Source organism: Prionailurus viverrinus, chromosome D3 (assembly GCF_022837055.1).
Source record: "Prionailurus viverrinus isolate Anna chromosome D3, UM_Priviv_1.0, whole genome shotgun sequence".
NCBI classification, from domain to species: Eukaryota; Metazoa; Chordata; class Mammalia; order Carnivora; family Felidae; genus Prionailurus; species Prionailurus viverrinus.
The window spans coordinates 36,775,507-36,787,630 of record NC_062572.1 but is presented as its reverse complement, the minus strand read 5'-3'; the positions used below and the strand labels follow the sequence as shown (position 1 = coordinate 36,787,630).

Below are 12,124 nucleotides of genomic sequence, written 5' to 3'. Positions count from 1 at the left end.
AAACTGTCCTTACTGAAAGTGAGATGTTCTCGCCAGAAGATGGTAAAAACGTAGCCCTTTCTTTGTACACGGTTTGTGTCCTGCAGAATTTTCTGAGCGCTTCTCAACACAGGCTTTACTGGATTCCTCCCTTTTTTTTGAAAAAAAGAAATGCCTCTAGTATGAGGTGTTGGAGAGAACAAAGGCATTCGTGGGGCATCAGCTCCCCGAGTGATCGGAGCAAGTAGTAATTAGAGAGACTCAAGAAGTCCGGGTAACTGAGAGCTCCGTTGACCTGCCCCGTGAACTCCACTCTTGATCCCCTTTGGTTTTGCCATTATCCAAACTCACTGATGCCCAGAATGTCCTTCACAGAGGACTGGGCCGTGTGAACAGCAGGAATGCCAAAGATTAACCTTTCTCTCCTGCCCTCTCTCCTCCCCTGACCTCACTTTGGCATCCACTAGTAACAGGGAAAGTAAAATCTGCAGTCCCTGTGCTGGGGGCTTGGAGTGTCCCGGGCCTTGAGTGTGCTTCAGCTCCCTGGCTCTTGAGCAGGGAAGATCTCCCTTCAAAGGGTAACAGCTTCCCTGCTACGGAACATAGCACTGCCTTCACCTGTGGGTAACCCAGGCTGTGAATGGCCGTCACTGCCTCTCAGGAGTGTCTGAGAAATATTCCGGGCACCGGGAATGCGTTACGTTCCCCCTCCGCCCGCGGTACCATTGAGAAAGGAGTTTCTGTCCAGCAGAGCGGTGGAACCGAGCGCCTTGGAAACTGCAGGTCTGCAGCCAAAACTCAAAGGAAACCGGCACCCCGGCGCAAGGTAGGAACGTGAGTAGTCAGCGCTTGGGGTGCTGGCTAGACGTCAGACTTGCAAGCCAAAGAATATATACCCAGAGCGATATATTTTTGTTGCTTGACAAGGCCTTTCCAGCTGCTGCTGCTGCTGGTGGTGGTGGTGGTCCTGTGTGTGTCTTCCCCTCCGTCCCGTGCTTGCCTTCTCTGCCTGCCACAGGACCTGTGTCGTGTGGAAAGCGTGACTGGACCTTCTGCTCTCATACTGCGTTCCTGGAGCTATCTGATGATCTCTTGAAACCAGAGCTTGATATCCTTCAGCTTAGGATTCAGCCTAGACCCCTCCCCCAGAATGCTGGCAGAGTCTTAGAAAGTGTATGGTTATGAGATAAGATGGGGGGGGACCCAGCCTCCTGCTGCTCTAGCTGAGGCTGTGATTCCCCATCTTATGAGAAGGAGTGGCTCCGTGCCCCCAGAAGAGGTGAAGCCCAGCTCCCTGCTCCCCCCTCCCCCCCTCAATGGGAACCGGCAGGCGCAGCGCCTAGCTCCAGCCGCCTGGACCCGAGGGAGCAAGTCTGACCCTTTTGCTAAATACACACACTCCCTTGGCTTCAGAGATTGTCTTTCTTTGGAAAACTGCTTTGGCATCGGTCGCAGGCCTGGTAGTGCATGGGCGTTGGGTAGAAATGGCAGCATGCTTTAATCGTGTTAGAATTCCTGGGGTGTGTGTGTGTGTGTGTGTGTGTGTGTGTGTGTGTGTGTGTAGTTTCTGTCTTTAAGGAACAAGAAGATTTTTTTTGGATACTTTATCAATCAGGTAATCTACCAATCAGACCCTCCTTAGGGTATGTCATAGAATCTTCTTCTTTAACTGACTGGGGTCTAGGTTCAAGAAGAAGGAGGGGAATGGTTTTGGTTTCAGTCAGATTTGTGGGTCATGGTGGGCAGGGGAAAGGGGGTGTGAGGTTTAAGGTTTCCAGAAATCGAGGTGATGTGAAGGCTCTCTGGGACTTTCTACACTAAGCATTTAGAGTTGAGCATTTCCGAACCCCTGGGGAAGACCCGGGTTGCGTGCGCCTCTCAGAGATCTTACCCCTTTCCTCAGTTTCTCGGTTCAACTTTTGGGGGGAGACCCTCAGGGAAGATCACGTGAGACTTTCAGATTTTGGTCTGAGACAAAAACTTCCTGAGCTGTGCAGGTCACCTTGCCCCTTATCCCCACGTTTCAGGCCTGGCCTCCACCGTACCGAGGCCTCACCAGCTGCAGGTTTCCACAGAAGTGGCGGCAGGGCATGGGTCACAGCAGGGGGTCTTGCCCCTCCTTGGGTCTGCCCAGGCTCAAGGTGGGCAGATGGTGGGGTTCCCTTGAGGCTGGTGACACTCTCTTCCATGATATCAGCTGCCGCTTTCAGGCACAAAAGGTGAATTTCTCTGGTTCAAGATGGAGATGGGATCATTTAAGGGCAAAGGACACACACTGGCTACCAAGTTAATGCTGGGGCTGAGGGCACTGCGATGCCTTCCTATCCTAGGCTTTCACTCCCAAACTAAACCATTTACAAAGCGTTGACCATCTGTCTCCACTGGTATGTGCGTTTGCGTATTAAAACTCCATTCCTTCATGTGAACAGCAGAGACCTCTCTGTGTATTTGGATGCATAGATTTCTTGCAAATCTATGTTTATCAAATAATTGAAAGGGTGCTTTTGATCTGCTTTCAAAAGTTTTAAGAAGCTGGGGTCATTTAAAAGTAACATGCCCGTTTCTGGTGCAGAGTAGATTCTCAATATTCACTGAAAGAATGAATGAATCCACAAATAAGCATGCTTTTATCCTTAGTATTAGAATTAAAAACAATGTCTTTTACAGCCTATGTGTTCTATGCAGGCCCTTTAAAATAGATCTCTTGTTACCCCAGCGGTGATGATAATCCATTTTGCTCAGTATGAGTGGGCAGACAGCTTTATTACCAGTTGGTCACAAAAACCCTTTTTATGTCTGCTTGACCAAAACCAAACCAAATCCTTAGTGTATTGGGTTCTTAGAGCACAAATACCGTACTCTCCTGTCAGTGACATTTGTATCATTCTCCTAATGCACAAAGAAGACAAAAGCCAGAGTTACTGACCCCTTTTTCCAATATTAATTACTCTTCAGACAAAGAGGAAAGGTAATTTCAGGGTGCTACTGTGGAGATTTACCATGTACAATTTGTGCAGTACGTTATCCCGTTTGACCTTCACAATGACCTTGTCATTGAGTGGGGATCTTGCTTTAGGCATAAGGAGACAGATTCACCAGGGCTCTGTGATCAGCCCACGGTGTCATGGACAGAAGGGGCAGAAGTGGAACCCACTTCTGGCAGGACTGATTTACCCTTTGCTCAAAGGGTGGCAGTGAGAGCCTGTCCCTCCAAAGGCACCCAGGTAGCACCAGGGCCTGCTCTCCATATGGCACTGGCTCACAGATTGGCCTTAGATTTTTCCTGAGTCTTCCCTGTCGCATCAGGGTTTTTTTTTTTCCTTCCATGATCTTGGGGTGCAGGAGGAGGGATCTAGGCAGGGTAAAAGGAAGACAGGAGGCACCAATGTGGCTATTTCTGTATCTTACTGCCCAAGGGTGAGCGTGTGGCAAGAACATGGCAGAGAAGGAGTGTGAAAGCTGCATCTAACTCCACTAGACGATTTGAGCACAAAACAGTGATCTAAAAGTGCGTTCTCCCCAAGAGGGTTGACGTATTCTAGAGATTGGTTTGATGACTCTCCCTCCCCTGGGGCGGATGGAGTATGGCTACCATGGACCATGTTGTTGAGACTCTCAGGGTGATGGGGAAGCCTTTGCTGAAGTCTTTGCCCCCACGGCAGTCTTTTGAAACTTCTGGTAGCCAAACGGGAATGATTCATGAAATTGGTCATTTTTCCCATTCGCTGGACGTGCCTAGTAAAACATTTGTGCAGGCCTGTATCAGAGCTCATGTAGTTCCGAGGCATTGAGATCTGCATTGAGAAGGCACAATCAACTTTCCAAATGGTTCAAAACGTGCCTTCTGGACCTCAACCACACAGTGAGGGCTTTCAGCAGCAGAGAGTCTGCTTCAGGGACCCTCCAGAATCTGCTACCAGTGAGAACCACTTCTCCAGTTTTGGAACACTTAACTCCACCCTTGGGTTTCTGAGTTTAATTTCCTGCTGTGTTACAGCAAGTGAAGGGAGCGGAACAGAACAAAAGTTCGGACGTTGCCCTTGCCTGGTGAAAGGTTGTGAGTAACCCAGGTGTTAGGTCTGCAACCACGATTCATCCTAACCACGTGGTACTTGCTCCACACCTCGACTTCCAGAACCGCCTCCTGCCTATCATCCTGTGTTGTCATCCTTCTGTCATCCTTGTGATATGGTGGGGGTGGGGAGACGAGGGCAGGAGTAGAGCTGAATTGCCACGTCTCAGGGTCTCAGCAAATCCATAGAATGCAGGGCTCTGACTAGGACCTCTCTGTCCTGGTAATACCTGTGGATTGCTGGCCACTGTAGATGAGGGAGGTCCACACTGTGGAGGAAGTGAGTGGCGACACGTGGAAGTAGCTACCGAAGCCTGTCTGCTACACGGGGCTTAGTGGGGGGTTCTGGCCTCTCTCACCGGTGCTCGCGATTAGTCAGATTGGACCCACAAAAGAAGGACGAACCTTTGTGCTGCTAACAGACACTGGGTTTCATTCCGTTTTCTGCCCTCTTCACTCATCACCTGTGTGATGGATTCCGTGTGCATGTTTCCCCCCAAATGAATCGTTTGGTTTCTTTGGTTGCTGTGAGAAAGCAACAGACCGAAGGCCTTTGCGGTGTCCCCTACGTGAAGGCCTGGGCTCACCTCGGCTTTGTCGGCTCCTTCTACCTGTAACTCGACGCACTGACAGAAAGATGGTTGTTTTGTGTTTGTGTGCGCGTCGGGGGCGAGGTGCAAGGGAAATCATCAAAAACACGAACATTTGGTATTTTCAAATAACCCTTCTCTCGGGCTGTTCTCTCCTGGCAGGATGACAGTGCCGATTTGAAGTGCCAGCTTCAGTTTGCCAAAGAGGAAGGCTCCCTGATGCGTAAGAAGATGGCCAAGCTGGGGAGGGAGAAGGACGAGCTGGAACAGGAGCTCCAGAAGTACAAGGCCGTCTACGGTGACGTGGACAGCCCTCTCCCCACGGGGGAGGCGGGCGGGCCGCCCAGCACCAGGGAGGCCGAGCTGAAGCTGCGACTCAAGTTGGTTGAGGAAGAAGCCAACATCTTAGGCCGCAAGATCGTGGAGCTGGAGGTGGAGAACCGAGGCCTCAAAGCAGAAATGGAGGACCTGCGGGTCCAGTATGAGCGAGAGGGTGCGGGCCGGGACCACGCCCCAAGCATTCCTACCTCACCCTTCGGCGACTCCCTGGAGTCCTCGACGGAGCTCCGCAGGCACCTGCAGTTTGTGCAGGAGGAAGCGGAGCTGCTCCGGAGGTCCATATCCGAGATCGAAGACCACAACCGGCAGCTGACCCATGAGCTGAGCAAGGTCAAGTTTGAGCCCCGGCCGGAGCCCGGGTGGCTGGCGGACGGCACGGGCAAGGGCGTGGGCAGCGGGGCACCTCTGCAGGAGGAGCTGAAGTCAGCCCGGCTGCAGATCAACGAGCTGAGCGGGAAGGTGCTGAAACTGCAGTATGAGAACCGGGTGCTCCTGTCCAACGTGCAGCGCTACGACCTGGCCGCCCACCTGGGCCTGCGTGCCCCAAGCCCCCGGGACAGTGACGCGGACAGCGACCAGGGCAAAAAGGAGAGCGACGGGGAGGAAGGCCGCCAGCCCCAGCCCAAACGGGAAGGCCCTATCGGCGGCGAGAGCGACTCAGAGGACATGTGCGAGAAGACGTCGGGCTTTGGCAGCGGGAAGCCGTCGGAGGCGAGCGATCCGTGTCCAGCCGAGCTCCTGAGGGCCAGGGAGGACACCGAGTGCCTGGCGAGCATAAAGCACGAGGCCGAGCGCCTCGAGCGGACCGTGGAGCGCCTCATCACAGACACCGCCGGCTTCGGGGACGACGTGGGGCCGCAGGGCGGTGGCGAGGCCTCACCGGGGTCTGGCGTCCAGGGGGCAGGGGAGACGGGCGAGGGGGGCAAGAAGGAGCCCCCGCTGCTGGGGACCATCAACTCGAGGATGAAGGCTTTCAGGAAGGAGCTGCAGGCCTTCCTGGAGCAGGTGAACCGGATCGGGGACGGCCTGAGGGAGCGCCTGGAGGGCCTGTCCCCCCTGCCCCACCTCACGGAGTCTTCCAGCTTTCTCTCCACTGTGACCTCTGTATCCCGGGACTCCCCCGTCGGGAACCTGGGCAAGGAGCTGGTCCCGGACCTGCAGGTAAGGGGGCTCCTGGCTCTGCCTCCCTGCTCCGTTTTGCTCTTCCTCCTTCTCGCTGGCATTGCTGCACTTGAACTCATTCTGCTCACGGCTGCTTGGTTATGATTTCAAACCTGCATTGTACTAAAGCCTCAAGTGTCAACCAAATCCTTTCTATTGGCTGGGTTTCTTTTCTTTTTTTTTTTTTTTTTTTTGAGTTTTCTTTGATTTCCTTGTTTCTTTTTCCTTTTTCCGCTCTTTTTTTTTTTTTCTTTTTTAACCTGCGCCGCTGCTCTTGGCTTAGAGGCCCTCCTTCATGACACAAGGCTCACCCCAATGGAAGCGATAGGGATCGACGCAGTCCGTCCTTTCTCCTTTTTTTTGGTGTCTCAAACGACCGGCTGTCCCGATGAAGAAGCAGAGGAGTTAAAAACAAAGTACAAACTCATTTCACAGTCAGGATACTTAGCAGACTCACTCAGGAGCGTTTGCATCCCTGCTTGGGTTGATTGCTGGAGGGACACAGTACAGTTCTGCAAAGCCCTAGGCAGCCAGGCCCAGCGGCTCCTGCTGGAAGATGAGCCAGAGTGGGGAGAGGAGCCGGCCCCCGGGAGAAGGATGGCTCTGATGGAGAAAGTCGCTGCCCTCCGTGAGCCGAGGGTATGGCGGAGTGGCGTGGCCTTCCAAGGACTGCTTTCCTATGCATCGCCCTTGGGTGCATGACCCAGCTGCCTCCTGGATTATGGCTTTTGCTGCTCGACCACAAGCGAGGAAGGAGGAGCCTTGTTTCCGTATCCTTCGTGGGTGTGTGCTTGCAGTTCAGTCTGATTCACGCATCCCCATTGCATGCGCCTCATAACCAGTGTTCTGCCTTCTTCTCCCCTCTGTATTCTCTTTTTGCTTTCCAGATCTCTCGCCCATCGTCTTGCGCATCCCCATTTTGGCTCTGTCCTCGTCACTCTTGTACGGCGCTGTGTCTGTTCATGCTTTTCCTCGTCTGGTGGTGGTTTCAGTTGTCTGCCTTGCCCACTTTTGTTTTCTCGAGCCCCACTCCCTGCCCCCCCCCCCACCACCACACCCTTCCCCTTTGTTGTTTATTTAAAATTCAAAACCAAACCAAAGCAAACCAAATCCCTCCCATGCACCTAGCAGTCCAAACTGAGAGGTCAGCCGGAGTGGCAGCCGGGTCAGGAACGCGGGGAAGAGCCGGAACAGCTGCATCGCCGGGCTGATGGGGACGCTGGGAGCTGCCAGCAGGCAGGCCAGAGCTACTTCAGTCTAGAGGTCAGCACCCCCTGCCCTCCCGCCCCTCCTTTTGCTGTGTGGCTGGCTGTGTGATGTTTCCTCCCTGGGTCCAAGGCCCTTAGGGGATGTGGTGGGCTGAGATGGAATGAGGCAGGACTCCCGGGTACTCAAACCATTGCATGCAAATGGAAGACAAGGGTCTGCACAGGGTGAATGCCAGCAGACTGCCAGCACCCGGGTCCGACGGCCATCGTCCCGCCCACGGGCGCCGGGAGCTTTAGCAAAACATAGGAGACTGATTGGTGAGTGTTCCGTAGCTTTGTGTCAAACAGTAGAAAAAGCAGGCATGAAAACCAAGCACTGTGTTTGCTGGTGTGGAGGAAACTGTCCTTCCCTGTGTCTCATGTGGCCTGTCCTGTAGTTTCTGGTGACAGTGCTCCAGCCGGTGAGCAGAAGCAGGGAGTGTGCTCCCGGCCTGGGGGCTCTTCAGCAGGCTCTGTTGCCATGGTAACCTCTTGTCAACAAAGCTCCCAGACACCCTAGATGCTCCATTGTGCGAAACAGTTGTCAGCCGTCCTGTTGGTGAAAGCTCTTCCTGCCAAGTAATTCCACCCAGGACAGAGAGACAGGTGTCCCCGAGGAATGACTCGGCTGGCTCCGGTACTGCTGGTCAGGGTGGGTGATTGCAGGAATAGAGCATCCTGCTCCACGTTAGGAAAGGTCTAGCTCAAGAGGCTTCATTTCCCAGCCCCAGCAGGGATGTTACTGCTCAGCTCTAAGACATCCCGGTGGCTCCCAAACAGCAGAGGTGACAAAGACAGGGGACTCACTCCTGGAAGCACACTGAAGCTCACTCAGCAAAAGAGTCAGGCATTTGACTACGAAGGGATGCGCACAGAGGCACTTGGGGTAGAGCAGCACCTGTGCCCTTGAGCTCAGCTTGCAGCCAGCGCCTTGGGTAGCTGTGGGTCCTGACATCACAGGTCGGCGCACGGGGCTGCTGGCTTACCCAGAGCTGAGCTCACGTATCTCTGGTCTGGGCTTTTCCCCTGTCCTGTAAGAGTAAGTCACATCCCTACCCTCATTGATTTGGGCGTACGGTAACACATTTAAACTGCCCTTGAAAGGCTTCCATGAAAACAAAAACAGTTTTCGGAAATAGCCTGTGTAGTCCCACCATCCTTATATTATTTGGCAGAGGCCCAGCTTGTCCGAGAAGGCAGCATCCGGGTCCTTGCCCCAGAGGGAAGAATGTAACTATGAGTCACACCGAGCTGTGACAAGGAGGCAGCCCGCATGCTGAGGGCCGAGCACACGTCAGGGCCAAGCTCCCAGAAAACAAGCAGGAGCCCAGTGTGCTGTGCGGAGCCTCCACAGACGATCACAGGTACCCCGGGCCTTCCCGGCTGGAAGAACGAGCATCTGTAATTTAGAAAACGTTTTCTGGACACTGTCTTTGGGCCTGGAGTTGGGCATATATCGCAGCATATCATTTCTAGTGTGTTTCATTCCAAAATTGCAGGTAAGATGTCCCTAGGTTTTATACCAAAAGTGAAAGCAAACACCACCTATTTGGGGGTTTCCCCAAATACAGATTTAGTGATTGTTGTGTCTTATAACTCTGCAACTTTCACGGTAAGCCCCTTTGATCGGCCTGTGCCCCACACAGGGTCTTTATCTGAGAATGCTGCTTTGCTTGGGCAGTAGCAACCTCACAATTGTGTACATTTCAGAAGAACTGAATGATTCCTCTCCAGGATGGAACCCTCAGGAAGACACATTTCCTAGTCCGCAGTTAACACTGTACCACTAGCTCTTTCTAGCAGGGAGGTCACGCTGTGCTGGAATCCAGTCTGGCACGGGCATCAGGATCCCTGGGCTCAAGCCCAGCTTTGTCCGTTACTAGCTCTTTCTCAAGCAAGTCTCAGCCTCTTGTTTTCTCATCTGTGAAATGGGAGGAGAAATACTGTTCCCCCTGACTCACGTGATTACTCGTAGATTCTCAGAGCCGATGAGCTATTGAGAAAGTACCCCGAAAAGCACTGGACGCTCTGTAAATGTAAAGTGTGGCTATGGATAAAGAGGGTAATATGCCCTGCCACTGAAGATGGCCAGGTGGGAAGGGGTGTCACAGCTGCCCTAGTTGTGTTTCCAGTGTCCTCTGCCCCCCCCCCCCCCGGAGTGCAGATTTTTTACTGGCTGCTTCCTGGTGCTGTACCAGCATAGCTCCGGCTAAACAAGGCAGCCCCGCGCTCTCTCTGATCGCTGTTTGAGGATAACTGCAGCTTCCTCCTCATTTAACATTCAAGGCACGTCACACGCCGCCTTGCTTAGTTAAACTCTGAGGAAATGTTGCTTAATGCCGGGGCGTCAAGAAGCTTCCCCATTGCCTGCCATACACACACACGGCATTGTGTAGCTTTGGAAACCAGCAACGTCGGGGAGAGGAAAATACTGTGTTGAATCAAACTGAGTGTTGTGCGAAAATAAACCTCCGTGAGAGACAGATTAGCAGAGTTAGCTGGTGCCACGTGGTGACTTAGGATCCCTGCACGATAGAGCTCAGGAGGGAATGTCGGATCTTCAGGCTAAGGGCCTCATTCTGAGCGTGAGAAAATCGAGGTCTGAGAGTGAGGTGGCTTGCCAGGAAGTCCCCGGGTATTTGGTGCTCAAGGTGGGGCGGGTCCCGAAGGGACTCCTCAGGCCTGGTTCAGTTCTCTCCCCACCCTGACATGGGGGGGCACTGCTCAGAAGAGCTCCATCTCCTGTGGAGGATGTTCTGAAACCCAGATCGCTGGGGTGAGTGACGGCACACCTAGTTCTCTTGCCATGCATGGTACGTTGCCTCCTTTACACATCTGTCCAGTTTCCTTTCATTTTATAAATTTTGATGACAAAGGGAAAAAGCTCATCGTGAAAGGCAAGGCCCAGGCAGCATCATTTCCCAGAAGGGGGAATAGTATTAATCGGGACTTGAGCATCCTTTGTTCTGACTATTCACTAAGGCATTTCAGACGGAAAATTCAGTTATATATGTGCAAACACATTATATTTTAAAGTATTTTTTTAAAAGATAAAACCTATTCTATGACCACTTTGATAGCTCTGTCATTTTTCCTTTTATGAGAGGAACCCAACATAGACTGTCTGTAGAGTCGGGGTCTTGAGAGAGCTGCTGTGTCCCTGGGGTGGATGTCACCCTAACAGACTGCTTAGTTTGGTCTTCGAATATGACACTGGGCTAAAGAATTGTACAGTGGACAATGCTAGACGTAGAACTCTTAAAAGCCTTCTAATGAAAACATCCCCCGATCCGTGGCCCGCAACCTCTTTCCCGTGAGGCTGTCATGAAACGGTACACAGAGCTCCTGTCCGTGAGCAGGGCAGCCCGACCCACCCAGAAGCATCTCCCGGTGAAGACTCATGCAGGCCATCAGTGTGACAGTGCACAATGCCCCCATAAGTGCAGAAAAGGCGAACCCAGACACAGGCCTCTGTCTAGAACGAGGCCAAGACTGAGGCCGGCGTGCCTCGAGGAGTTGTCTCACTTCCTCTTACGTCACCTTTGAAATTACCGTCTGTGCAAGCCGATTACTACTATACTTGCATGAATTTCCTTTAGCTCTTTGGGGGTGGGGAGCTGATCGGATACCTGCTATCAATAGCTTAAAAAAGGCAGGGGGTGGGGGGCAGAAACTTTCTGTGTTTAAGCTGAAGTTTTTTAAAAAATGGATCCATTCCTCAAGCTCCACTTGTGAAATGCCTTCCATGTTATTTGCCTTGTAGATTTTCATATTTGGGGTTAGAGAAGAGAAGACGCATTCTTATTTAGGCAGATGTGGGTATTTGGGCCGGGTTGAATCACCTACTACCAGAACTACCACCGGCAGCAGCAGTAACCCCAAGAAGGAGAAAAAGAAAAGCTATATTCTCACACTGTTGCATTTCAGGACATGACGAGTCTGTCACTAGGTGACAACAAATAGAAGGCCTGCCTCGCAGATGGTGCACACTCTAGTCTTAGGAGGGGACGGGAACATCCACACCCAGCACTCTTAAAACGATCACAGGCAGAGAAAGCTGAAGCCAGAACCCACTAATACCCACTAACCCATTCATGCAGGCACGCCAAAATTCACAGCTCAGAAGGACAGATGTTCCTCTCATACCTATTCATCTCAGTACATGTTAGCTCGGTTCTCCCACTGCGCACCAGATTTATCCCCTGACTTTGCTCCCTGTGGCTCCCGACAAACCTGCTGAGAGAGTCCCACTTGTTAAGAGAGAACAATGTATAGAATATGCAGCTCGGAATGTGTGGGGCGCCTTAAAAATAGTTCTGAATGAGAAGTGGCCGAGCATGGGCACTGGTCACATTTCAGATATAAATGAAACCAAGCCCGTGGCCCAGAGGATTGAGTTTCTAGAGCAGGAATCTCAAAGGGCTCTCTTCCCCAACTCCTCCTTTGATCCCTTAGTCAATGACACACATGAAGCATTTGTGACCCCTTATGCCCCAGCTGTGAAATACCAGCCATAATGGATAAAATGACATGGGGTCTTACGCCAAGTATATGCACACATGTGCTGACTTCATCTATGGCTTTTGGAAGAAGCAGTAACAAAACTGGCCAAAACAAAATGGAACTCACCATAAAATGAAGTCCTCGTGGTAGAGGTGGAATAGAGTCCTAATATTTAAGTAGCATTGCTAGTATTAAAGTCTCTATAATGAGAAGCATTCCTACTTTTTTTTTTT

General features: G+C 52.1%; 1 protein-coding gene across 8 annotated transcripts in view; it reads left to right on the top strand.

Moving 5' to 3' along the window:
* MTCL1 (microtubule crosslinking factor 1) overlaps positions 1-12,124 on the top strand; it is a 130,173-nt gene that overhangs the window by 75,324 nt on the left and 42,725 nt on the right. For 4 of the 8 annotated variants that reach the window (XM_047827824.1, XM_047827827.1, XM_047827828.1 and 1 more), the window contains exons 5-7: positions 728-805; positions 4,804-6,141; positions 7,270-7,404. In XM_047827824.1, the coding sequence (XP_047683780.1) occupies positions 728-805; positions 4,804-6,141; positions 7,270-7,404 (1,551 nt within the window). The remainder of the gene's footprint in view (positions 1-727; positions 806-4,803; positions 6,142-7,269; positions 7,405-12,124) is intronic. The other 4 variants (XM_047827825.1, XM_047827823.1, XM_047827821.1 and 1 more) reach the window with 3 other exon arrangements.